Genomic DNA, 26,583 nt, shown 5'->3' with positions numbered 1-26,583 from the left:
TTATAAAAATATATTTTATATATAGGAAACTATAGGTCTATATGACAAGAAATTCTAGCTTTTTATTTAAGTTCTGTGTTTCTAAATAAATAAATCATTAAAAAATTTACAAATAGAGATATCGCGAAATTTTGTGTTATAAAGTATCTGTCACAGCCTTTATTGTTCTACATGTGCTTATTGTTCTATTAGGTATGGTGAATACTTTTATCGCGTAGGTGTCACTTTTGATGTGGAGTGTCTCTAAATGTGGGTGTAACTATAAAGTGAATCGTATCACATGCATTCACATGCTCAAGGTTGTTTGGAAGAGATCGCTCTTTAGCGATAAGACCGCCTGTTGTCTGGCTCTCTATCACTAATCAATTGTTTTTCTTTGAGCTGTATCTTTTACGGTGGTGTGCCGATAAAGAGTATTCTACCTATCTATGCGTTATCTAATTGGTAAAAGATCTGTGTTGAGCCTCGAGTATTAACGTAATATTGTTGGAATTACTTTTTAAAACCAATGTTGCCAAGCTAATAACTGTATTGCAGCTGGTTTCCAGATTGTGTAACAAAATTAGTTCTATTTTAATAATAAAACTTCCATGAGACACAGACATAAAATATATTAAAACACACACAAAAATACATTATTGTCCATTATGCCGTAAACGAGGGTAGTTTCTCGCCTCTCCTACCGCCAACAGCGCTCACGCCGAGTCATCGGGCGCAGAGAGCTGCTGCCCGCAGCCTGCGCTGGTCCGCCAGCGCAAGCTCTACGACTTCAAATATGTGGGTGACCAATTTTTATTAATCTTATACCTTTAAACGAGCAGTTCTTGTATGTATATATATATATATATATATATATTTCTGTGATCTCGGAAACGGCTCTAACGATTTCGCTGAAATTTGGTATATGGGGGTTTTTGGGGGTATACAATCTACCTAGATTAGTCTTATTTTTGGGAAAACGCGTGTTTTCGAGTTTTCATGCGTTTTTCTTTCGACGCAGAATATGGTCGCTAATTTCGTGTTGCCGGCCACTGTCCGTCTGGTCCAGCGGGTTAAGACGCGGACTGCTAAACGAGTGTTACGGGTTCGAATCTCGCCCGGTGAGTAACTTTTTTTCTTTTTATATGTTCAAGTTTATATATAATTTTTTAATTTTTATTGTTTTACACAAGTTTAATTTAGTAAAAAAATGTAGATAAGATTATCACCTATACACCACCATATTACAATAAATAGTTATCACCGAGCAATGCTCGGTCGCCCAGGTACTATATTTAATATGAGTTCTAACCTCCTTTTTACCCCCGACGCGAAAGGTTCGTATCAAAATAAAATCAAAACCGTAACAAATTATCAAACAGAACCGGGAGTCCGTCTCTAAGGCTCTCGGCACTGGGAGCGTAAACGTAAGAGACGCGTAAGCGTATCGTAATACGCGCGTAGAACGAAAACGCTACCAGCACGAATAACTTCAAACCAGTCCACATACGAACATCGTCGTAACGTAGCGTTTGAGATTTCTGTTGACATTCACAGGCGTAGCGTAATACATGGATGCGATTAGCTCAGGATCGGGACAAGTGGCGTACTGGAAGAGAGGCCTATGCTCATCAGTGGGCGATAAAAGGCTGATATGATGATGATGAGCGTAATACAGACGTAATAAAACAAAACTTCTGACATAATCAAACAATAAAAAAACTTCATCTGACGAGAAAGTAAGATCGTCGGTACATCCGCCGAAGACATCTGATGCCAGTGACGCCATGATTAATAATAATAATAATAATATAGTATTTTATGCATCAGTTGTATAAGAAGGGTCAAAAAAGGCGAGTGGCGTGAGTTACAATGTGAGCCGGAGCCGAAGGCGTAGGCGAACATTGTAAAGGAATACGCCACGAGAATTTTTTGACCTACTTATACAACGTTGCATACAATATTTTTCCTACGAGTCAACAAAAATAAATCTTAATTTAGGTAAACAAATTACAGCAAAAGTATATAGCCAAGACGCGCGAGCATACCTTGTTACGCGCCCGGCCCGCCCCGGGCCGCGGCCGGCCGGTCGGCGACACCTCCTCGTAACTCATGAGGCCCTGGTACTTGCTACTTGCTAAATTAATTTTTTGGACAGTTTTTTCTCAATTTTGGCCACCGCTGCCTACGGAGACTAACAAGCAACGCTAAGCGGTCTTCGTAGTCTATGGGTGTTGTTATATTACGGGTGTCACATGCGTGTTTCTGACTTATGAAGTAATTATTTTTACTATGCAACCAAATGAATATTTTGTAAGTTGGCATCAATGCACTTAGTTTAAAACCGTATTCGTTTTGATTTTGTTAGGTTGGTAGCCATTAATCGCAGTAACGTTATAGCGTATAAAGGCACAAGAGCTTTTATGAGGAATAGACAATATAGACTTTTCTTGAAATCTTTTATGTATGTTCTTATATTCGTGTAAATGAATGCATAAATGACAGATAACAGTTGAGGAGTAGGAAAAAATCTTTATTTACTTGAAACCTAATACAAAATGTGAGGCTTACATTAAATTACAAAATAAACTTATTTTAGGTTTGTAACAGTTCCATTTGGATTGAGCCTCTGTTTCCTGAACTAGGACAAAGCCTGTGACTCAGGATTCAGCGATTCCTCCGGAGAAATTGGTACAGGTAGTTTAGTGAACAGGTACTTTAAGAAGAAGTGAAAACACAATAATAATACTAAGATAGAAAATGACAATGTAAAAAATCTAAATATTATATATTTCAATTAGATTTCACTTATAAAACGATTACGCTTACGCGACGCTTGGTACTCTAAACTCGTCTCGTACTTGTAACGTTTTTACGATACGCTTACGCTCCGTGTATTGAGGGCCTGAGGATCCCTAAAATCCCTAATTGATGTCTTCAATAACGTTTCGTTTCGCGTTTTGCGGAGAAGTATTTTTCGTCCGATGCAATCGGAATATCCGCTCAACCGTACCATTTGTTCCGATAGTCAAGGGCGCGAGGAAAATTATTGCATGAAAATCTCAACCGGTAATATCGGTGAAAGAGTACTATGTAGCTTCATATGTTCAAACCTGTGATTTCTTGTTCCTATTTTATTTGATAGGCACCTTTAAAATATGTATTTATGTATCATTACTTAGTATGAAAAATATGTAGTACAGTCAGCATCAATAGTAGCGGATGAAACACCGTGCAAAAAGTATCTCATATTCCGGATAGCTTTTTTTTTATACCACGACGGTGGCAAACAAGCATACGGCCCGCCTGATGGTAAGCAGTCACCGTAGCTTTTCCAAATATAGATAAATCTCTAAAATGTACGTTCTAAAGTATATAATTTACAGTCTTAATAATTGTTCTACATAAGTATAGAACTATCACTTTTTGTTAAACTGTTACAGAATAATGAATGAATATAGATACTTTTGACACCTTGTTTGATCCGCTACTTTTGATGCTGACTGTACTTAGTAAGAATAGTGTGAAAAATAACACTAAATATTTTAGTTAGTACAATATATAACGGTGAAGGAAAACTCATTCCATAAAAAAGCTTGGAAACTAATTGGAATGATAAAATATGCACTCGCATTTTAAAAATGTACTCAAGGTTTGTACCAACTCTGACATACTTTTTTTGGTACAAAGTGAGTGACAACTATTACTAAAAACACCATTCGAAACTTAAATAGTGTATGGGGGGAAACGATTACGTATTTTGTCGTTGTACCTGTCATCCCTATACATATTAAATTTTCGGTTAGTTGTCGTTTTCCTATAGTTACCCTTTCCTTACATCAACTTATTTCTTAATGTCTTAAAAAATTTAGTTTTAGGTGGTAGTTTTTTTTGTCGCATCGAACCTTTTTTGATCGGTGTATGTATAATATCAATGATTTTAGATTTCTGCCGACCTGTCAAACCGCCCCCTTGGGATCTCGTGGAGTTTTCAATCTTCGAGATTTTTTTCATAAATTACGATTAGAGATTAATAAGAATTTGTTTTTATCGGATTTTATGAGAATTATGAGTGATGTACATAGATATAATGATTGATAATACTTAGTTAATCATTTATTGATATTTTCCAACTTGTACCTTTGAAATATGTTCGTATACTTATTGAGAGTTTATTGATGTTCACGTGGCTTGTTGATTCTAAAAGTACATGTGTTCTACTCTAAATAATTATTAATAGAGGCTCTGTGAGCTGTAGACCTCGCGATCAACTTATTTTTTTTTATACCACGACGGTGGCAAACAAGCATACGGCCCGAATGATGGTAAGCCGTCACCGTAGCCTATGGACGCCTGCAACACCAGAGGCATTACATGCGCGTTGCCGACCCTTTAAAAACCTGTACACTCCTTTTTTGAAGAACACCATACTGTAGCCCCTCGGGAAAACCTCGGCAGGAAGCTCATTCCACAGCCTAAGCGTTCGCGGGAGGAAATTCCTCTTAAACCGCACAGTACGCGACCATTTAGGTTCTAGGGTGTGAGGATGAACACCCTGCCGACGGCGAGCGGTGCGGTGATAGAAAGCGGCCGTTGGCATCATGTCAAACAATTCTTCAGAGCACAGCCCATTGTACAAGCGGTAGAACACACACAAGGAGGCAAAGTCTCTCCTTAGACTTAAAGGTTCAATACCGCTTGTGAGTTTGGGATCGTCGACGATTCGTACAGCGCGACTTAAAAATGTAAACATTAAAACTACTTCGTAGAATTCATTATCACAGCGAATTTACAATGATCTTAATTGCCATAGATCCATTTGGCTTTTAAATCCTTTATGCTATTTCCACCATTATAAACATTTTCCAAAAAACAAAACGACAGAAAAGTTATATCTAACTACTGAACGTGCTTACAAAATTTTTACGAGAAACGGTTGAGAATTACGACCAGTAGAGGAGAACATCCGGACATACGAAAGCAGTTTGCTCGAATCAACGGACATCTTCGCAAACGCTTCAGCCACTCCTTGTACGATGGCTCTACATATGGCTCTACGCTGAATAATACTCGACATAAAGCAAAGTAAGCTTACCCAGAGCCCGTGGTGTGCTTCCAGCCGAACAGTAGCCGTCATCACGGACGCTCCTCCCCCCTGGAGTGCCACCAGCTCGACTTAGCAAAGCGGGGCTGGCTCGCTGCTCCTCGTACGATGGGGCGGTGTGCGTGATTATCCCGCTGCTGCTGAGCGTGGCCTGGGCGAGCGGGTAATTATTTTTATATATACGAAATATTGATTGAAACAGATATACTTACTACACACTAACTATAGACTTTGTATATCTAAACACGTAACTCTGGCGCGTGGAATAATAAAGACGATTGGAAATAAAACACAAATGCAACAATTATAAACATAACTAAAAATGGCGTGATTTTGTAACCGTTTAACAGAATATAGGGGGAAATTCCAGAAATAAATAACCGTGAATAATATAAATAACTTTTCGACTTTCAAAAACCGGTTATGTAATTTTGATAAAATAGAATAGAATATAATAGAATACATTTATTGACAAACTAAGTATACAATAGCATAAACAAAAAAAAAAAAAACAAAAAAAAAAAAAAAAAAGTTATATCCGGTTACGGTTATAACTGGTATGCATTCCCTGATGACGGAGAAAACTTACCATGGTAGGAATCTTGGCATTATGGAAGTCACGGTCGTACTGTCTCGGGGGCGGCGAGCTGATGAGGTCCGGGTCCCGATCACCATCGCCATCGATCTCCTGTGAAACCATAAGTTTATGCCAATTATTTTTGATACAAGCTTTTATTGCTGACTGTACTTTTCTTTCCAAATACTAACAACTCCAAACACATTTAGATTCCGTTGTTTTATCACAGAGTTCCTAAGGCCACCTCCTGTCTCTATCATCAGATCAGCTCGATGGTACCATAATATTGCATAGTCACCCTACTTACATATGTATTCAAATTTTGAGCTTCATCGTAAACCGGGAAGTGGGTAAATTTAACTTGCAAGATTAGACCCACAAAACATGTACATTGCTTTTTTTTTTAAAGAAAAGTACAGTCTACGATAAAATATACATATGACTCTCTTTTATGTGCAAAAAACCCTCTTGTACAATAAAAGGAAGGGGCCTACCGAAAAAAGGTGTCGTAACCTGCGGGAAGGCATGGCAAAGGAAGACGAGCTCTGGTTGGACCAACTCAAGCAAAACCGAACTCGCAAAGATGCTGGACCACCCCAGGAGACAAGTCACATCTGTGATCGATACGGCATGAAAAGCCGATCAACCATCGGTCTATACAGTCATCGCAGTCGATGTAGGCTGAAGACTACTTCCTCAAAATACCTCCTTAGTCGCTGCAACTATCATCTGCAAATATGCTATGGCCAATGATGATGACCGCGAAAAGCAAAAACCAAAATTTCATTATCTGCTTCTCTACTGTCTCTATTGCTCTTGCACATTCGAGCAATAGAAAGGCAGATAAAGAATTTCCCATATTTTTTTCATGGGCTTCTGTGCCTGTGGGATATATACAGGGTGATGAGTCAACATACTGCATACCTGAGCTTGTTGAGGCGAGGAGCCCCGGCGAGAGCCACTGCTGGACGACCTGTTACTGGTATCTGAAACAATGATCAAAGTAAACACATGGACTTAGAGTAGGTACTTATAAGGGCAGCCACTAGCTGGCGCTGGTGCCATTGTAGGTAATATCCGCCGCACGCGTCTGTGCAACCGCGCCAAAATATGTGTGATGAGAAATGAGAGCATTCCACGTAATTGTAGATAATTTCTAACATCAGTTTATTTCCAGTATAATATACGCGAGTATTCTGAAAATTTACAAGTATAGGCGTTTAAAAAAAATGTTAATATGCGAAACAAAATGCGTATGTACGAGACAGCTCATGGAATGCCCCTATGGTGGACTCCATGACCTTTTAACTACTTGGCGGTATCATGAGATTTATAAGTATGTATAAGTTAAAAATATTAAGTACATATCAGTACACTCAATTTTGGTAGTCCAGGTGTGGAATAAACTCCCTGCTGAGGTTTTTTAGGGAATTTTGACAAACATTTGATGGCGACATGCCATTCGATTGCTTTTGCCTAGATGTCTTCATCCTTCATTATTTTTTAAAAACAACCCATGAGCATTCCATTGGCGACAACTTCTTGAATTCGCCTGTACTGTATCCAGAGATGTGACTTATTTTAAATAGTTGTATTTAAAATGCAAATACAAAATGCTAAATACCTAATTTGTATTTTGTATTTAAATAAAAGTATTTGTATTTTATTTGAAATAGTGTTTGCGACATATTTTCTATTTTCAAAGTACAAAATACTTTTTAGTAGGTAATGTAGGTAGGAGTTGCAATCCTCGCAATTATCTCATCATTTTAACATTGAATCCGTTTAGTAACACCGCACATGACCACAAGCATAGCGAGTGGTTAAAAAAGTGGAATCTTGAGCGTTGTGAGGGTTTCAAGGCACGAGAGGTTTCTGCCCTGGTGAAACACAAATTAGACGTTTTCACCAACCAACGAGAAGTATAAACGGGCTGTAATTCAATATGAATCTAAATTAATGCTTTTAAAAATTGACCATTAAAAAGCATCACTTAAAACCAATCCGAAATTTAGCCAAGAACCTCACCAAATATCACCGGGGGGAGTCAAAAAGTAGACGAAAAAACGCGTGATTTGTGCACAAGCCCTTATCGCAAAGTATTTGTGTTGTGTAAAAAGCACTTTGAAAATATATAAGTAATTTGTATTTTGCATTTAAAATAGTATATCAAGGAAGTATTTGTATTTTGTATTTAAATACTTTTTATAAACTATTTTTCACATCTCTGCTGTATCACTATACAAACATATTTACATGTTCAATTAACTAAAAATCCTTGATGCGGGCATTTGATCAAGCATTATTTGCTTAGGACCTCACCTCACCAGCACAAAGCTTACTAACGCAACCTCCTATCTTATCGAACCTCGTTACTACAATATCAACCTTATTACTAATTAAATACAATTGGTGTTTGATTGGGTTATAAAGAAAATATATGGTGGTAAAAGGTTTTTTTATTTGATTTACAGGGAAGGTCGAGAGATGTCAGTTGAAGAGGATCGCTTTTTGAATCAGCTGTAATTACGATGTCAAAGCTTCGAGAGTACCAAAATATTTATATTACTTACTTTTTTTGTATCGTAAACGCATTAAAATAACGATGTAGGTATTGCCAATTATAGGCAAAGTTACAGATTAAATCGGCCCGATTCGAAGAATGAAATACGATAACGGTAAGTTCTGATTTAGATATCGTTTGTATGTCGTATAATTGACAGAAGCAACTCGATTCGAACAACCAATGGCACTTTGACGTTAGAAATATCGTTGATAGATCTTATTCGGATCACAGCGGAATCGAAATAAACGTCAATTTTGACATGTCGTTTGGTTATCGATCTTTTAAAGATCTTTCCAAGATCTTAAACGTGTCTCAATCATTCTTCGAATCGGCCCGAATGTTAAGGATTTCGTTATGGAATTATATTCTAATCACGCTATAATAACCGTTATGATAATGATTATTGATGTCCCGTCGGAAACTTCTCATAGTTTATGGGAATCGAAATTTTCCATTTTCATACTGAAAGTTTTCCTTGTTTTTTGTAAAACTTCCCTGAAATTACCTTGAACCGTTCGAACTTTTTGGAAACATTCCGTAACTTCACATCTGTAAATTATTACAGACCCCAACAACATACACATGGCATGCCTGCTACTCTACACCTGGATATTGCTTACCTCTCGGATGCAGTGCAGGTCTCAAACATTGTTACCCATCATTTGCATGCCCACCACGCCTGCTACACTACACCTGGAATATACACCTGGAGCTGTTTACTTACCTCTCGGGTTCAGGTGTACCTCGCAGTTACCCAGCACTGGTAGCCCGCCATGCCTGCTACTCGACACTTGGATTATACACCTGGAGCTGTATATTCCTTACCTCTCGGGTGCAGGTCTCCAACGCTGTTACCCAGCACTGGCATGCCCGCCATGCCTGCTACTCTATACCTGGATTATACACCTGGAGCTCTATATTCCTACCCTCTCAGGTGCAGGTCTCCAAAGCTGTTAGCCAGCACTGGCATGCCCGCCATGCCTGCTACTCTACACCTGGATTATACACCTGGATCTGTATATTCCTTACCTCTCGGGAGCAGGTCTCCAACGCTGTTACCCAGCACTGGCATGCCCGCCATGCCTGCTACTCTATACCTGGATTATACACCTGGAGCTGTATATTCCTTACCTCTCGGGTGCAGGTCTCCAACGCTGTTACCCAGCACTGGCATGCCCGCCATGCCGCCTGCTACTCTCCTCTGGCCCTCATTCTACAGCTGAAACAAATTTAGGATCAAAAACATGAAAACATGACATTTATTTCCAATTGTTTGTTAGGCGCAGGCTTTGTAATTGAGAATATTTCAACGATATCACTATATAAAACTATTCACGAAATAAATACTAATGGATATATAATTAAATCATCTTTTTTAGGGTTCCGTAGCCAAATGGCAAAAAACGGAACCCTTATAGATTCGTCATGTCCGTCTGTCGGTCCGATTATGTCACAGCCACTTTTTTCCGAAACTATAAGAGTCATACTGTTCAGACTTGGTAAGTAGATGTATTCTATGAACCGCATTAAGATTTTTACACAAAATAGAAAAAAAATTTTTTGGGTGTTCCTCATACTTAGAACTGAAACTCGAAAAATCTTTTTTCATCAAACCCATACGTGTGGGGTATCTATGGATAGGTCTTTAAAAATGATATTGAGGTTTCTAATATCATTTTTTTCTAAACTGAAAAGTTTGCGCGAGAGACACATCCAAAGTGAAAAAATGTGTACCCCCCCCCCCCCTATAACTTCTAAAATAACGGAATGAAAAATCTAAAAAAAATATATGATATACGTTACCATGTAAACTTCCACCGAAAATTGGTTTGAACGAGATCTACCCAGCAAACATTCTAAGTGCTTTTTCCCAGGTTCTAGAATATATTACTAATTTAGGTAAAAATTACATCATACGCACCACATATATTCACATATCGTACATTTATACTTCCGGGTAAAAATATAGAGCCATTAAAACGTAAATTTCCCTTAATCAAAACACCATAAGGTCAGAAACTTAAAGGTTGAGAATGAGCAAAATATAAGGTAAAATTAACTTCGAAACTCGACAAATAGTTAATTATTACTTCTAGGTGCATATAAGGTGTATATGCGATGTAATTATTTCTTATACTGGGGACCTTTAGGTCGATGATTTAAGTAGCTTTTGCTACCAATTTCGTAGTAAATATTACCTTCCATAGATACCAAATTGAGACTATAAAGTTATAAACACTTGTAAGGTACTAAAAATACCATAAGGTTTCATTAAGATAACCTAATAGTCAAATTAACCCTAAAAAATAACTAATAAGTAGAAGTTTGCGAGGCGACTTCAGGTCATGTTTGTTTTAGTCACAAATAAGTCATTTCTCGGTAAAATAGGACGCGTTTACCCAATAGTTATTTCGTTTTTAAATCAAAAGTAGTGTTGGATTTACAATGGCCAAAGACAAAAAAAATATAGACATTCCAGCAGTTACTATAGTAAGTGTAAGGCTAATATGAAAATTCAAAGTGAAATATTAAAAGAAGAACAAAAGTGTGAATTACCTTCTAAATCCAGTTTTGATGGATTTCCAACTTTGTGTCAATCTACTGATACTGATACCGTTTCAATAACACACACAGGCAAAGATCTTGATTATATGCATTCGTATTATAATGAATTAGGAAATAAAATATCTGATAATATAGATGAGATGACAGATGGAAGTGAAATCGGTGCAAACAAAGAATCGGAAAATTAAGAGCAATTCCTAGCTGAGCAACTTTTCAAATCTCGAATTTTTGAAGCTATGTTTCTGTCGCGCTGCGGTGGGCGGGAGCGGGAGCTATCTAAGTGTGAGTGCGCGCACACAGATGCGAGACGCGAGCGCCCGCTCATTGCGCGCCGTTCCGTTGACATTGCCGGCTCGCCGGCCGGAATTCATCCTGCGCTGCCCGACATAAGTTGTTTTTGATGTTATCACATAATATTGTTTTTAATTATTATTTTGACGACCAGTTTGGCCTAGTGGGTAGTGATCCTGCCTACGAAGCTGATGGTCCCGGGTTCAAATCCTGGCAAGGGCATATATTCGTGTGATGAGCATGGATATTTTGTTCCCGAGTCATGGGTGTTTTCTGTCTATTTAAGTATTTATAAATATTTACAGTACATATGGGGCTACTTTATAGCACTAGTGCGAGAAGTAGCATATTACGTTACTGTGTCGAACATTTAAAGGGCCATATGTACTGTAAAACGTTGTACGATACATGTGCGAATAGGTAATTCGCAACTCGTGTCGATTTAAAACACTCCCTTCGGTCGTGTTTTAATTTATCGCCACTCGTTTCGAATTTCCTATTTTTCGCACTTGTATCGTAATGTACTATTATATATTATATATATCGTTGTCTAAGTACCCTCAACACAAGCCTTATTGAGCTTACTGTGGTACTTGTCAATTTGAGTAATAATGTCCTATAATATTTATTTATATTGATTATTTATTTATTATATTATACTGTATCTATTAATTAATTCAGATAAAGACTACAAAAAAGAATGATGTCCTTGCTTCGGTCGTCGTACCTATCCGTGACAATAAGTTGGGTGTGATGATGGTGTGTTGTGAAATTTTGTAAGTAGGTATGGTTAACCTACAATCTAAATAGTAGTAGTAATACGATGGGGCTAAACTTGTGCCGTCTTATTGAAGAACGTATCGCAATGACAATCTGGGTAAGGTAGGTTGGGATAATGCCGGACAATTTTGGGACCAATTGAGAGAACTCGTGATTTTTTTTTTCTAGATCGTGTCAGATTCTTGAAGTACGGAGCAAATCGTTAAATAATAACCGTAGATTCAGCCTGAATTTTGGTAATCTTCAATATATAAAGGTTTTAGTTTTGTACACGTGTAAAGATGAAACATACTTTTTTTAGGGTAACGAGTGTTTTGCCATCAAGGGATAACATCGGATGGTGAATAAAAGTTGGTTTAAATGGAAAGAGAATAAGGTATCACAAAGAATAGGTCCGGTGTTTAGCCTTCTCCGACGTATGTAAATTGCAGCCAACAATACAAATTTAAAAGTTGTCATCGAATGTTCTATTTTTCGTATTTTTGTATCCAATCTTAACCCTGATACAAAAATTTGGTAAAATTGTGGCTCTCAAACTTTGATACTTATATCATAAGGCAATTTAATAAGTAAACAATGTGTTAACAATTGCGATTTTGACGGTAAAATATTGCAATTATATATATAGTTGATATACAATCTTTTTTTTGGATAAAATGTAAGGATCGTATGCAAAGAGTAAAGTAATAGAATAAAATATATAGGAAAAGAGAGCCCTCTTGAAGCATTTTAAGGAAACTAATTTCGAAGTGCTATCTCTATTTTGTATCCGAAACTAATTATATATGTGTGCGTTAACATCTACATATGCATCCGTATATGTAGGTACTTTCGTACTACATAATATTAGGTCTAATTCGGCGGTATACATGTTAGTTTTTTGTTTGATTTCTTGTGACGAAACACTCCTTAAGAAACTTTATTTCTATGGAGTTAGAGGAAGAGCGCTGAATTTGTTGGAATCTTATTTAAATGGGAGAATACAAAGAGTGGACGTGAATGGAGAACGATCTCCTGGGTCACTGGTTTCGATGGGCGTACCCCAGGTATGTAAAATACGTCACTTAACAGATGAAAAGACAGCTAGACTGGTATACTTTGCCTACTTTCATAGTATCATGTCATACGGTATCTTGCTTTGGGGTAGTGCTGCTGATGTTAACGCCATTTTTGTACTGCAAAAGCGCGCCATACGTTCAATATATAAAATGAGTGCTAGAGATTCGCTTAGAAATAAGTTCAAGGAGATTAATATATTGACTGTATACTCCCAATACATTTATGATAATATTGTATATGTCCATAATATAGAGAAAAGTTCAAAAGAAACTGTGACATACATAACATCAATACCAGAAACAAGGACAAACTAGCAGTGCCAACCACACGGCTGCAAAAGATCAAAAACTCTTTTAAGGGCAACTGTGTACGGTTCTACAATAAACTGCCAAGTAGCGTAATTGAAAGCCAAATTAGGGAGAAATGAATTTGCTACGTTCTTCACCCACATCCGGTATTACCCCAACATACCTTAATCGTTGAACCGCCGCATTTCAAAATGGCCCGTATGTAAATTTGCTATTTAGTGGTTTACTTGTGACGCACAAGTGTGAGCAATGCAAGACAATCAAATTGTTAATGGGTATTTATGATGTTTTAATCAAAATAAGCAGGTTGTAACTATTATCCTACTTAGCTTTGTTTACAGGCCTTTAATAGTAAACATAACTAAACATAAGCACTACATGACCTGCAATGTAAAAAAATACAAAAAAACGGTTTGAAGTGACAGGCCATTACGGGTACATTTTAGAATAGAATAGAATATAAATATTTATTACGAAACTATGGTACATTATAGTTGTTACATTAAAGAGTGTGAAAACACATGGCATGCACCCTTTTCTTAGAACTACGTGGTATTTTGGTTATATTACGGCGATCGACTGTTGGCAGACTGTTGGTTGTTGGTGTATTTTTTCTCATTTTAACCATTAACATGTTATGCCCATCACTATTCCTTCTGTGTACGTATATTTAGAAACTGTCTCCGCCTCTAATTCGTGCGATAAGGACAACTGCAGCTCGGACTAAAATTCACACGCAAAAAACTCAAAAATCGAGGTTTCGCTCTCGACTGTTTCCTCCTCCAAAACGCAATCAATCTTTATGAAATTTTGGAAACTGCAAGAGGAAGAAATAATCTATGCCGCTATGTTTTGATTTTTTGGATATTTTTTGTCATATTTGTATACTATGCCTTTTTTTACAGCCAATTCAATTGAGCCGTTTTTGCGATTTTCGAGGCGCTGTATCTTTCTTTAAAATAAAATAATCCAAAAAAGCAAAACATAGCGGCACAGATATTGATGATATTGATCTTATTTGAAAAAATCACTGCTCTAGGTTGAAAATCCAGGGAGGAATCAGTCGAGAGCGTTTGTATGGAAAAATCGCAACTAGGAATTCCTCTTAACTCTGGAGATGAGTTCATTAGAAATGAAGACTGCTCTCACCTGCAGACACCAAGTCATCTCTAAACGACTTGTTAGTTTTACTGACTGAACACGGATTTAAATTGCCAAAAGATGGACGAGCACTTCTGAAAACTGACGATGTCTTTTTATAGAGCCTATGGGCCAAGGCAAGTTTTGGTATCAAGGTAAGATAAGCTATTGTTTACAAAAAACTTTGTTAGATATGGATTTAAGTACTATATCAAGTATTGAGTTGATTTTCAACGTAGACGGTATGTCTCTTTTTTTTAACGCCTCCCACGCCTAAGGGCAAAGCGTTATTTCCATTCCCTTTCAGTAATGGGTGGCCACTATCTTATATATCATTTTTGCAACAATAAATACCTAAAACCAAATTAGAGTCAATTAGAAATAAATGTTTTGGTAACTATATTGCGTAGATGCGTTAAGTACGCAGATATGTTTAAACTAAGCATACAATCAGTTAAAATAATTATCACTAATGACTCGTAAAAGTTTCAAAATCTTAATTTTCACATATAACTTTCCAATTGGGGAACCTGTGTGCGTAATATTTACCCTTGGCACTTCTGATCGTAAGCCATAGATCTAAAAAAGTAAAGATAAGGCCATGCAAACAATTCCGACCGAAAAGTCTCGTTAAGCAAAACACAGCGTCATCTGTTGTATACTGAGTAAACTACGTGGCCGATGGTCACAGCAAAGATACAATAGGCCATAGACATACGCGAAAGTAGACTGCACTCTCGCCTCCAAAAAACGTGCCTAGAAAAATGGCTCGAGGGAGTCTAGGGAGACCTTAAGTGCCAATTATATCCACACTTTATCAATTTCCGGGAGGAGAAAGAATATTTTTCCATTTCACCAAATATCAGCACATCGTTTACAATATTTGAAATGTAAAAAAATGGTTCCTGTGCAAGAATATCAAACATTGAACATTTTAGACAGTTAGAAACAAAGTATTGTTTACATTTCAAATATCGTTAACGATGTGCTAATATTCCGTGAAACAGAAAACGATTATCAGGCCCGAAATCGGGACTGATTTCGGGCCCGTTATCGGGAAGTGTGGATGTAATTGGTGCTTTAGTCCCTTTTTCTTTAGGGCGACGATGAAGTGACAACTGAATAAATGTTCGTTGCCACCCACAGCTAAACAAGCCATGCTGCTATTTTTATTAATATAAATGTTATTATTATAGATTTTACCGTGCTAGTTTATTACGACCTTCTAAGGGCGTTGGCGGAGCGCCTCGACTCTCCTCTCATTCGCTTCTGGGTTGAAGATGTAATTAGCAGGGACAAGTCTCTACTTCAGAGATAGTTTGCCTTGCTTGCCCCTGTCAATTGATATCATATTATTATATCGTGTAATATATTTAGTTTAAGTTTTTTCTATTATTTTATTTTTGTTTTTTGTATTGTTCAACTAACATAGATAGTTAAGTATTACGATACTCTGTAACTAACAAGCTATGGATCAACTTGGTCTGAAATTATTTATTTATTTATTAACTTCACTTAAGAATATTGAGTAGGGATAAGTGGTAATTAAAACATATTAAAATGTGATTGATAAATACATTATGTTTTAATTACATACAAAATACTTCATAACCAAAGAAGCTTGATTTTCACTAAATGTCAACATTTAGAAGGACTATTCGTGAGTCAATAAACTAGCCTAACCTACCTAACCAATAAAAATGACATTTATGTATTTTAATAAATATGGTAATAGTAGAAGTCTCCCTCGAACTATCTCGCTAGGCTCGATTTTTGGAGGCGAGAGTGCAGTCTACTTTAATATGTGTCTGTGTACCGCCGCATCGCGTCTCGCGCCGCGCAAGGTCAATATGAAACAAAATTTGATATGATTTACCTGTTATAGTTTTTACAGAATTTCACAAGACAATTAGGCATTTTTAGGGTTCCGTAGCCAAATGGCAAACAACGGAACCCTTATAGATTCGTCATGTCCGTCCGTCTGTCCGATTATGTCACCGCCACTTTTTTCCGAAACTATAACTACTATAAGAGCTATACTGTTCAAACTTGGTAAGTAGATGTATTCTATGAACCGCATTAGGATGTTTATACAAAAATAGAAAAAAAAACAATAAATTTTGGGGGTTCCCCATACTTAGAACTGAAACTCAAAAAATCTTTTTTCATCTAACCCATACGTGTGGGGTATCTATGGATAGGTCTTTAAATATGATATTGAGGTTTCTAATATCATTTTTTTCTAAGCTGAATAGTTTGCGCGAGAGACACTTCCAAAGTGGTAAAATGTGTGTCCCCCCCCACCCCCCGTAACTTCTAAAATAACAGAATGAAAAATCTAAAAAAAATATATGATATACATTGCCATGCAAACTTCCACCGAAAATTGGTTTGAACGAGATCTAGACAGTAGTTTTTTTTCAATACGTCATAAAATTAAAAAAAAAAATTTTTTTTTTTCGTCAAACCCATACTTGTGGGGTATCTATGGATAGGTCTTCAAAAATGATATTTAGGTTTCTAATATCATTTTTTTCTAAACTGAATAGTTTTCTGCGAGAGACACTTCCAAAGTGAAAAAAATTGTGTCCCCCCCCCCCCCCTGTAACTTCTAAAATAACAGAACGAAAAATCTAAAAAAAATATATGACATACAATACCATGCAAACTTCCACCGAAAATTGTTTTGAACGAGATCTAGTAAGTAGTTTTTTTAATACGTCATAAATGGTACGGAACCCTTCATGGGCGAGTCCGACTCGCACTTGGCCGCTTTTTTTAAATTGGGAATGGCTATACGTGACGCGTTTCCACTGCGCAATTCGCCAGACGACTGAGTGCAGGGGTGTAACTAAATGCGATTTTGACACCTATGTATTAGCCCCATTCGTAGTGCTCGTAAGGCCAGTCTTTACGAAGTAATATATATGTCTATGTCGTAAGCACACCGCCTACGCCCGCGATGTCAAACAAATACTGAATACGATTGCGCTCGCCTCGCGGTACGCGGTCAAAGCGACGTTGTGATGGCGGTCGCTTCGACCTTAAACGGTAACTCTGCACCATTAGGTCGAAGAATTGAGTATATATTACGTAAAATTTCCTTAAATACCAGTACGTCGTATTTTTAGGTAAACTTAACTTTTTAGTCGAGCCGACATTTTGTTTTGTTATAATTAGGTCTTGTTATTGCAAATTGCAAAATTTTGGTATGTTGTAATACCTAGAACAATAAAATCTAACAGCACTTTTAATTTCATTTATACGAAAAAAAAAATAGAGTCAATTTAATATATTTACAAACTCCGAACACAAATTTACGATCCCCAATTACAAGCAATACATACTACTTATGAGCTTAAATAAAATTAATACTTAAGTATTTCGAAAGCCCATCAGTAGTTTTGAATAAAAACCTAACATACTGCACGAGAAAATTTTCAGCGCACAAGATTTCATCGTATAATTCCTGCGTAATCGACCTAGATAATTATTTTACGCCAAGTAATGGCCGCCATTCTCGTTACAAAACTTAAGATTGATTTTTCGTTAGACATTTTGATTGTGAGCGGAAAGAAAATACTCTCGTAATATATTTGTCTCTTTCTCTTCATGCTATCTCATAAAAAAATAACCTTTCTTGGTAATTAAATGGTAAAAAACACGTTGAAATCATGTTGAAAAATAGTAAGTCTTACTAATTTTGTACATTGCAACCACATTACACGTCGTGGCGACGTCCAATCCACGTCGCAAACATTACCTATGTAGTAACCATTAGGTCACAATTACTAAAATTACGTGGAATCGACGTAGCCGGCACGTGCTTTTTTTCCCCACTTTGGTGAAATCCAGGTGGATTCCACGTCGATTCGAGGTAACTCATTTTGGTCACTGTCAGATTTGCGACCTATAATAGGTGATTTTATCGTTATTTTCACCAAAAATGTTTGCTGGGTAGTAAGTAGTTTTTTTTAATACGTCATAAATGGTACGGAACCCTTCATGGGCGAGTCCGACTCGCACTTGGCCGCTTTTTTACCTTAAATGTATACTTTGATTGAGGAATTTTTGTCTGTCGATTTCTAATTCACGGGATTGTTTTATTTATAAATACAGAAGATAAAATATGTTCAATATCCTGTCTATATTTTGTTAGAGTATCTATAATATACGTCGGCGGCCGATCGTATGATTAGGCAGATCGTAATGTTCCTGTGTAACGTTTTGACGGTAGTCACATTAATAGATAGGTAGGATAGGTTTATTAGATTGCTTCAGATGTCCAGGGCAAACTGTTTAGAAATAGGAGCCCCGCAGCAGGGCTCCGTCGACTCAGGGAACAAATTAAGATTTTCACGTTTCACAATAAGTATGCCTGGAAAATCCAGATCTGCCTGATGTTACGATCGGCCGCCGACACATATAATATATGCAGATTCCCCTCCCCTCCCTACAACCTGCCCCCGTGGCCCTCTAATTAGTTGACATCTATGATCACAGACGAAAAGAAACATGCACTGAGACGCTTGTGTGGTGCTCCGCGACCCTCGTGAATTTCATATCCGTGGAAGAATTGTGCCCTGGCCGAATCCATTGTGCGGATTCCGACTTTCGAAGAAAGGTTAGTGCTGTTTTGACAAACACTCCTAAAATTGTGTACCTAATACCTACTTGTCCCGTTCTCAAACAAAATAGGTCATTGTTTCATTTAGAAGATAATAAAGCTAACCAAGTTTCTTTTATCTCCCGTCGGATCTCCAAACCGCACAATGAGATCGTGAAAGTAAACAACAGCGATGAAATAACTTTAAAAGGTTTCCCAATACCTTTATTAAATTAAACTTTTGTTGGGCAAGCGTTTTTCTTTTAATTTCGTTAAAAGTGAACTAACAGGCATAAGTAGGTATTGAAAATGGACGAATAAAATGTAATTGGTTTATGGTGGATTCGTTCATCTCTTTTAGGGGTCCGTACCCAAAGGGTAAAACGGGACCCTATTACTAAGACTCCGCTGTCCGTCCGTCCGTCCGTCTATCACCAGGCTGTATCTCATGAACTGTGATAGCTAGACAGTTGAAATTTTCACTGATGTATTTCTCTTGCCGCTATAACAACAAATAGTAAAAAGTACGGAACTCTCGGTGGGCGAGTCCGACTCTTCTGTCTGTTTCGGAATCGATTAAATATGTATTTAAGTATCCAATTTTACTTGAGCTATATACAAAAATGAATCGACTGATATTTCGTCGAAATCGACTCAGTATTATCGGTGCTACAGTAAAAATCGTTGCGCAAACATACACCGGCAACACTGGCTTCCGACACGTCGGAAGGGAGGAGCACAAGCGATATCGTGCCGTACAAATTGTTCTGTAATTTTTTGCGGAGGGAAACTTGCACACAGTCGCACTTCTCACTCACTACATACAAAATCCAATCTGTAATGACGACACATACATAAAAAATGACATATTTACGTCGAAGACAAATCTTGCACACTTCGATCTCTTTTTATGTACGGACGAGTCACAACACGCATCGCGCTATGCCCAGTTGGGCATGTGCTTCGGCAGAGGGGAAATAGTGCAAATACCGACTCCCTTCCCGGTGTTGAACGAAGATACCAACATATATGTATGTATACATATTATAGTCAGTGGTGGTCAATATTATATGGAGTTTCATAGGAGCCATTGCACCAACCCCAAATATAACTTTTTAGTTTTTATACATCAACTACTATTGTACAAGTATCACTAAAAGTTTTTTTTTTGTAAAAATGAAGTTAACATACTTTTGAACCATATCCAATACAAATCCAAAAAATATGTCTTTCCTTTAACTTTTGAAGCGGGTGTATTAAAATTTTGAATAAGCTTGAGAAAATATAGTTACCACGAAAATTGTTTTAAATATGGTTAAGCCATTTATGAGTTTTTTACAAAAAAAAAATCTCTTTTTATTAGTGCCATTACGATCCTTATGCTTGTATGTTTTTTCATGTCATATAAAGGTTCAGAACCCTCTATTATGTGTGGCCCGACACTCACTTGGCCAGTTATATCCAGGGTATGTCCAATTTCTATTCGGTTTCCCACAGTTGGATAAAAATATTACCTTAGTCCTCGATCATAAAACAAGTACTACTGTGGAGAAATGTTTGGCAGTATTTAAGTTTTTCTTGCGCGGTTTTGCTCATCGCAGTAACAAGTTCACGTGTAATTTGTAGAAAGATAAGTAAAGTAAGTAAATATTCTGAGCTATATCAGATGTCTGAGCCGCTGATTTCATAGCAAGTGAGGCTGCGGACGTATAAGACTTTATCTGAGATGTTATTCTGAGGCGCGTGCCGAGCATAGGCTAACATTGTACTAAGGAAAAGTCTCCGATGTTGCCAATTACTACAGGAAAACATCTCAGAAATTTCAATTTAGCAAACAGTCAAAACATAAATTAATTATTAACAAGCAGAAACGTCTGGGAACGATGCTATTAAGCTTAGAATAAATTTAAAAGTGGAAAAATTACTGTCTTGGGTGAGACTTGAACTCACGGCCTCCGTATCGATACTCCAGCGCTCTGCCATCTGAGCCACCAAGACCTCATCCATAGGCAGCAAACAGGCAGGCAGGCAGGCAGCATAGGTAGGGTCCCCTAGACCCATATGGTGGAAAATTTGCTGCCTATGGATGAGGTCTTGGTGGCTCAGATGGCAGAGCGCTGGAGTATCGATCCAGAGGCCGTGAGTTCAAGTCTCACCCAAGAAAGTAATTTCTCCACTTTCAAAATTCAGTCAAAAAACATGTCAAGATCTTAATTGACATAGGCTTCATTGGACTTCTGCATGTCTAATTAATAAGTGATATATTATTAATAATAAATAATAATTCAGTCAATACAAGTCCCACTGCTTGGCACAGGCCTCCTCTCATGCTCGAGAGGGCTTGGGCAATAGTCCCCATGCTAGCCCAATGCGGATTGGGGATTTCACATCCTTTGAATTTCTTCACAAATGTATTCAGGTTATGATATATTATTAATAATGCTTATTTTAAATATTCCTATAAGAATCTTTGAGTGGAAAATGCTTTAAATATGATAGTCAGATTATCATTAGTCATAATTCTGAAACCGTTAACTTTCAGGATTTTCGTAAGCTTATAATATCCTATAGATAGGTTAGGTTAGATTTGTTTCATGCCAATCCTGAAAAGTAACGCGTTTCTGAGAAAAACCAAATTATGACTAACAAAAATGCGGACAAACAATACATAATGATCTAAAACTTTATGGGAAACAATAGAGACCCGTTTCGACGCCCTGTCTGGCCTAGTGGGTAGTGACCCTACCTATGAAGCCAATGGACCCGGGTTCAAATCCTGGTAAGGGCTTTTATTTGTGTGATGAGCACGGATATTTATTCCTGAGTCATGGGTATTTTCTATGTATTTAAGTATTTATAAATATTTATATGTATATTATATATATATCGTTGTCTAAGTACCCTCTACACAAGCCTTATTGAGCTTACCGTGAGACTTAGTCAATTTGTGTAATAATGTCCTATACTCGTATTTATTTTACTTATTATTTTATTTAAACTTTATTTCACAATAAAAATAAGTACAAATGGTGGACTTAAGGTCTTAAGGCATTCTCTACCAGTGAACCATAGGGCAAAACAGAAATGCTTGAATGTGGGTGCAGTGAGAAAAATAATATTCCTATAATAATGTTCCTATAATATAAAAAAAAGAAATAGAGACCCAATTCTCGCTAGTTAGCTACGCACTCGCGTAGACGATAAGAACAGCGGTGAGCGCAAGACGACTAATTTGACAGGGCTGTTCATTATCCGACAAACGCCCGCTAAGCGCCGGCCTTAGGGCCGCCATTCACGGTACGCGGGTGACTTGGATAGTCGTAGATTTTTTTTTGTGCCACTTGAACCTTGTAAAAGTGGCAAAATATAACGATACGACTTTCATACTGTCACTGTGGCAGGAGGGGGAGGTGCATACATTTAGTTACAAGTTTTATTTTTAGGGGGTGGGGAGAACTGCATTTAACAAAGAATAATTTCTATATAAACACTGCTTAAAAAATTTGCTTGATCAATCGTTCGAACAATTTTAGTAACATAATAAATGTTTACCAAACAACAAAAAAATAAAATATCAATTCTCAGACAATACATATTTTGTTCAAAATATTGTAGATTAGTTAGTTCTATTGAAAAGGCGCAAACTTTTGTGGGTTGCCACAATAGAAATTCATTAAAAAACACACTGTTTTGCGCACATCTGTCCGAGCTATGCTCATGAACAGCAGCCTTAGCCCCGTCAGCCGTGGTTAATGTAGCATGGCCCTAACTTACGGCCGTTATCACACTGCACCCCTTAGGTCCACTTCGAACCGTACGTCGTAGCTGTAGATAGGTGTATAAATATATGTTATGTGTAATATCTTTGCTAAGGAAGTGAACTGAATAAGATTAAGATTTTTTATTAGTTAACAGCGAGTGATGTATCTAGATGATTACAATAGCATTTATAATTTATCGTGATTTACTTTTTAACTCTATCTCAAATGTATATCTTTTCTACATTTTTGTAACAGCCATTTGTTACGCAAGACGATTTCAGCCAGTTTTTACCTTCTTCCACCCCTACGTAGGTAAGTAAAATTAAGAATAGGCCGACCACCTCCTTCATGTATTACCTACGTAAGAATCTAAAGGAAACAAATAATACACGATTGGTTTGTTTTATTTTGTATTTTTCATAAAATCCTTTCTGCAACGTTTATTGGTATCTACAAAAGTACTAGTAAAGTTTATTGTTGGTTACAATACTTATAGTCACTCCTCGGAACTCACGCAGACATGCGTGATTTTTCGAAGTAATCTTATCTGTGTGATCTTAGGTAAGAACTATGAAGACATTTTGAACCACAACTTTACCTCTTCACATGGATGGGGATTCTCCAGAAACTTCTTTCCGAATATTGTCGGATGCGGTATTTCCGGACCGAAACAACCTTCAGACATTCAAGAGAAGAGTATAGTCCCATTTCAAATTAAAAAAAATCGCGATTTTCGAATATTTTTTGTACCTGTAAGTTGTGTGGTTGGGTATTAGGAGATAACTGAGTGAGTGACGCAAGGAACGCCATCATTGGACGCATAGACGAAGGTGTTAAGGCGAAGCTAGCATTTTTTTGTAACAAAGGAAATCTATATGTTTCTTATGAGCAGGCAAACGAGCAGACGAATGCACCAGGGTTGCAAGTGCGTTATATATATAGGAAAAACAAAGAAAGTGAACCGGGTTGTGATGAGTCGGTTTCTCCTTGAGTTCTCGTGGTCACACATAGTCTTAAACCCCCCCCCCCCCCCCCACACACACACACACACACATCGTCTTCCGTGTAGTAAAATCTTTAACAATACAACACACATAATAAAATTAAAAAGATTGCGGAAAGGTAAATATTACTTACTTACTTTAATTAATAAAAGCATTTAAAAATATACACATTTTAAAGTGAAGAAATTATGAAAAATTAATTAACAAATTTTACCGAAATCATGAACATTTCGATCATCTTGTTTTAAATATATCTCTCTGTTCTCAAAATTACATAAAAGACATGTCCAATTAAAATTTAATCGAATAAAGATATTGAGAAATGTTTTATATTTAGTTAACATGGGTCATTTAATCCTTTTTCTTTACTTTCATGATCTCACTGAGCGGTCTGAGATCTAGTGAGAGATAAGCGAAAGTTTTATTCGATTAATTTTATATAAATATTATGTTCTAGATTAAAAGAATCTATTAATGTAATGTATACGTTTAATCGGCGAGTTACAGTACACACACAGTGTATACAAATAGATAGGTACGAAAGCTTCGCTTATTTGAAAATGCCGTTTTTTTTTTTCTTGGAACATCAACCTCATTTCAATCGTCTGATATAAAACGGCGACCATAGTATCCGTACGAAATACAGCCACTGTCACGAATATAACGAATAAATGAGATGAATTCCGATTTCAAGTATATTTAGTGGCGGCCAGGATAATACATCAAGCCGCTGCGCTGGTTAGAGGCAATCAGAATAATAACTGTCAATAGTTATTAGAGATATCGATGTCATGGACATTTTATAACCTCTCTTTGCTTTCATATTGTGGCCAGCTGTTATCGAAATGGGCCATTATTGTTTACTACCCTCACAGGCCAGTAGATTAATATTCTAACCTTAATCCATTCGGCGCAAATCATGACATATTTTCTTTTCTATTCCACGACACCCGCTACATACGGGGAGGTGGATTCTTATTAAGGCTACCTACGGGCTAGGCTAATAAAACCTACGGGTAGGGGTGTATTCTTCCCTCACTCTTACTGAGCGCCTGAGCGTAAGCGTGAGCAAAGATGGATGTGCGTGCTCGAGACCGCGGATGGTATGTTTTGATATTTTAATTTGTTATAAGTTTTAACAAAAAGAAAGTAATCGACCGCATCGTTCCAAAACACCCTACGAGTCTTCATTCGTAATAATGAATTAATGAAATAAAAGTTTAAAATTTAATAAAAACACCATATTTTACGTATTTTATTATACAATCAAAACAATGAACTTATACAAATTTACGCAATTGTTACGCAGTAAATAATTCTACTTAACTACTTTTAACGATCTCTACTATAGTTGACAAATAGTAGTATCCGCAATTCGGACCGTATCTTACAAAGTTTTTTTTTTAACAAAAAAAGTTGTCGATTGAACTGTCAATCGATGTTCGTTAATTCATTATTTTCGTATTATTTTATTGAAATTTCTTTCGTTTTGTTTTATTGCGGTAATTAAAGTTAATTGTTAGAATACCTTCAGAAAACATGAGTGAAATAGTGATCCGTCGGTCAGGATTAAATTTTTTCAGGTTGTATTTATGCTTTTGTTACGTACACTTTACACTAGGTATTATTTTTTCACGTCAGCAGCTCGAACAAGGGTAATTTGCTGCTTAAAAACAGTGAGCAAAATCGCATTTTGCTCACCGAGTGAGACAAAATAACATTCAAGTGACCTTTAGATTCGAATGTCATTTCAACGTGCGGGGCCTAATACAAGTTCGAAATATTTGGATTCTATTGTCTTTATCCCTTTCACGTCATTAGCAAAAAGAATGAGACAAAAAAGTGCATACGTAATTCAACGATATATTGACGATTTATAATATACCCCCGAAATAAGTCAGACCGCATCGTTCCAAAACACCCTACGAGTCTTCATTCGTAATAATTAATTAATGAAATAAAAGTTTAAAATGTAATAAAAACACCATATTTTACGTATTTTATTCTACAATCAAAACAGTGAACTTATACAAATTTACGCAATTGTTACGCAGTAAATAATTCTACTTAACTACTTTTAACGATCTCTACTATAGTTGACAAATAGTAGTATCCGCAATTCGGACCGGATCTTATAGTTTTTTTTACAAAAGAAAGTTGTCGATTGAACTGTCAATTGATGTTCGTTAATTCATTATTTTCGTATTATTTTATTGAAATTTCTTTCGTTTTGTTTTATTGCGGTAATTATAGTTAATTGTTAAAATACCTTCAGAAAACATGAGTGAAATAGTGATCGGTCCGTCTGGATTACATTTTTTCAGGTTGTATTTTTTGATGGCTGACTGACGTGAAAATTTTTGTGTACTACACGAGATCAAAGTTATTTACATCTCGTGCGCTTTTGAGTCCCTTACTACGCTCAAGATTCTAAATTAGATTCACTCGCTACGCTCGTGAATCTATTATAGAATCTTTCGCTTGCACGGGACTCAAAATAAGCACTCGAAGAAATATCAAACTTTGCTCTCTTGTTGTACAAATAACTATTGTTCAATTGTACATCGATATTTTTAAATTAGGGAACTATAAGTCTGTAACGAAATCAATGTGTAGCTGTTAGCTAAGTTGCTCATATGTTTATTTTAAAACTGTTTGTTTCTCAATAAATAAATTAAAAAAGTTTTTTTTTTGTGATATAGGAGGCAAACAAGCAGACTGATCACAAGATGGTAAGCGATTACCGCTGTCCATGGACACCCGCGCAACACCAGAGGGGTTGTAAGTATGTACGTTGCCGGCATTTAAGATGGGAGTACGCTCCAATAGATCAAACATCTCAA

General features: G+C 36.8%; 1 protein-coding gene across 1 annotated transcript in view; it reads right to left on the bottom strand.

Annotated features, from left to right (window-relative positions):
- LOC133530168 (sodium-dependent noradrenaline transporter-like) overlaps positions 1-26,583 on the bottom strand; it is a 78,012-nt gene that overhangs the window by 35,863 nt on the left and 15,566 nt on the right. Inside the window, exons 2-5 of the mRNA XM_061868027.1 lie at positions 9,052-9,445; positions 6,585-6,646; positions 5,673-5,771; positions 5,075-5,234 (exon numbers count right to left, since the gene is read on the bottom strand). Of these exons, the coding sequence (XP_061724011.1) occupies positions 5,075-5,234; positions 5,673-5,771; positions 6,585-6,646; positions 9,052-9,103 (373 nt within the window). The 5' untranslated portion in view covers positions 9,104-9,445. The remainder of the gene's footprint in view (positions 1-5,074; positions 5,235-5,672; positions 5,772-6,584; positions 6,647-9,051; positions 9,446-26,583) is intronic.

This window comes from Cydia pomonella, chromosome 22, assembly GCF_033807575.1.
Source record: "Cydia pomonella isolate Wapato2018A chromosome 22, ilCydPomo1, whole genome shotgun sequence".
NCBI lineage: Eukaryota > Metazoa > Arthropoda > Insecta > Lepidoptera > Tortricidae > Cydia > Cydia pomonella.
Note: the sequence above shows the minus strand (reverse complement) of the source record. Positions and strands in the feature narration are given on the sequence as shown.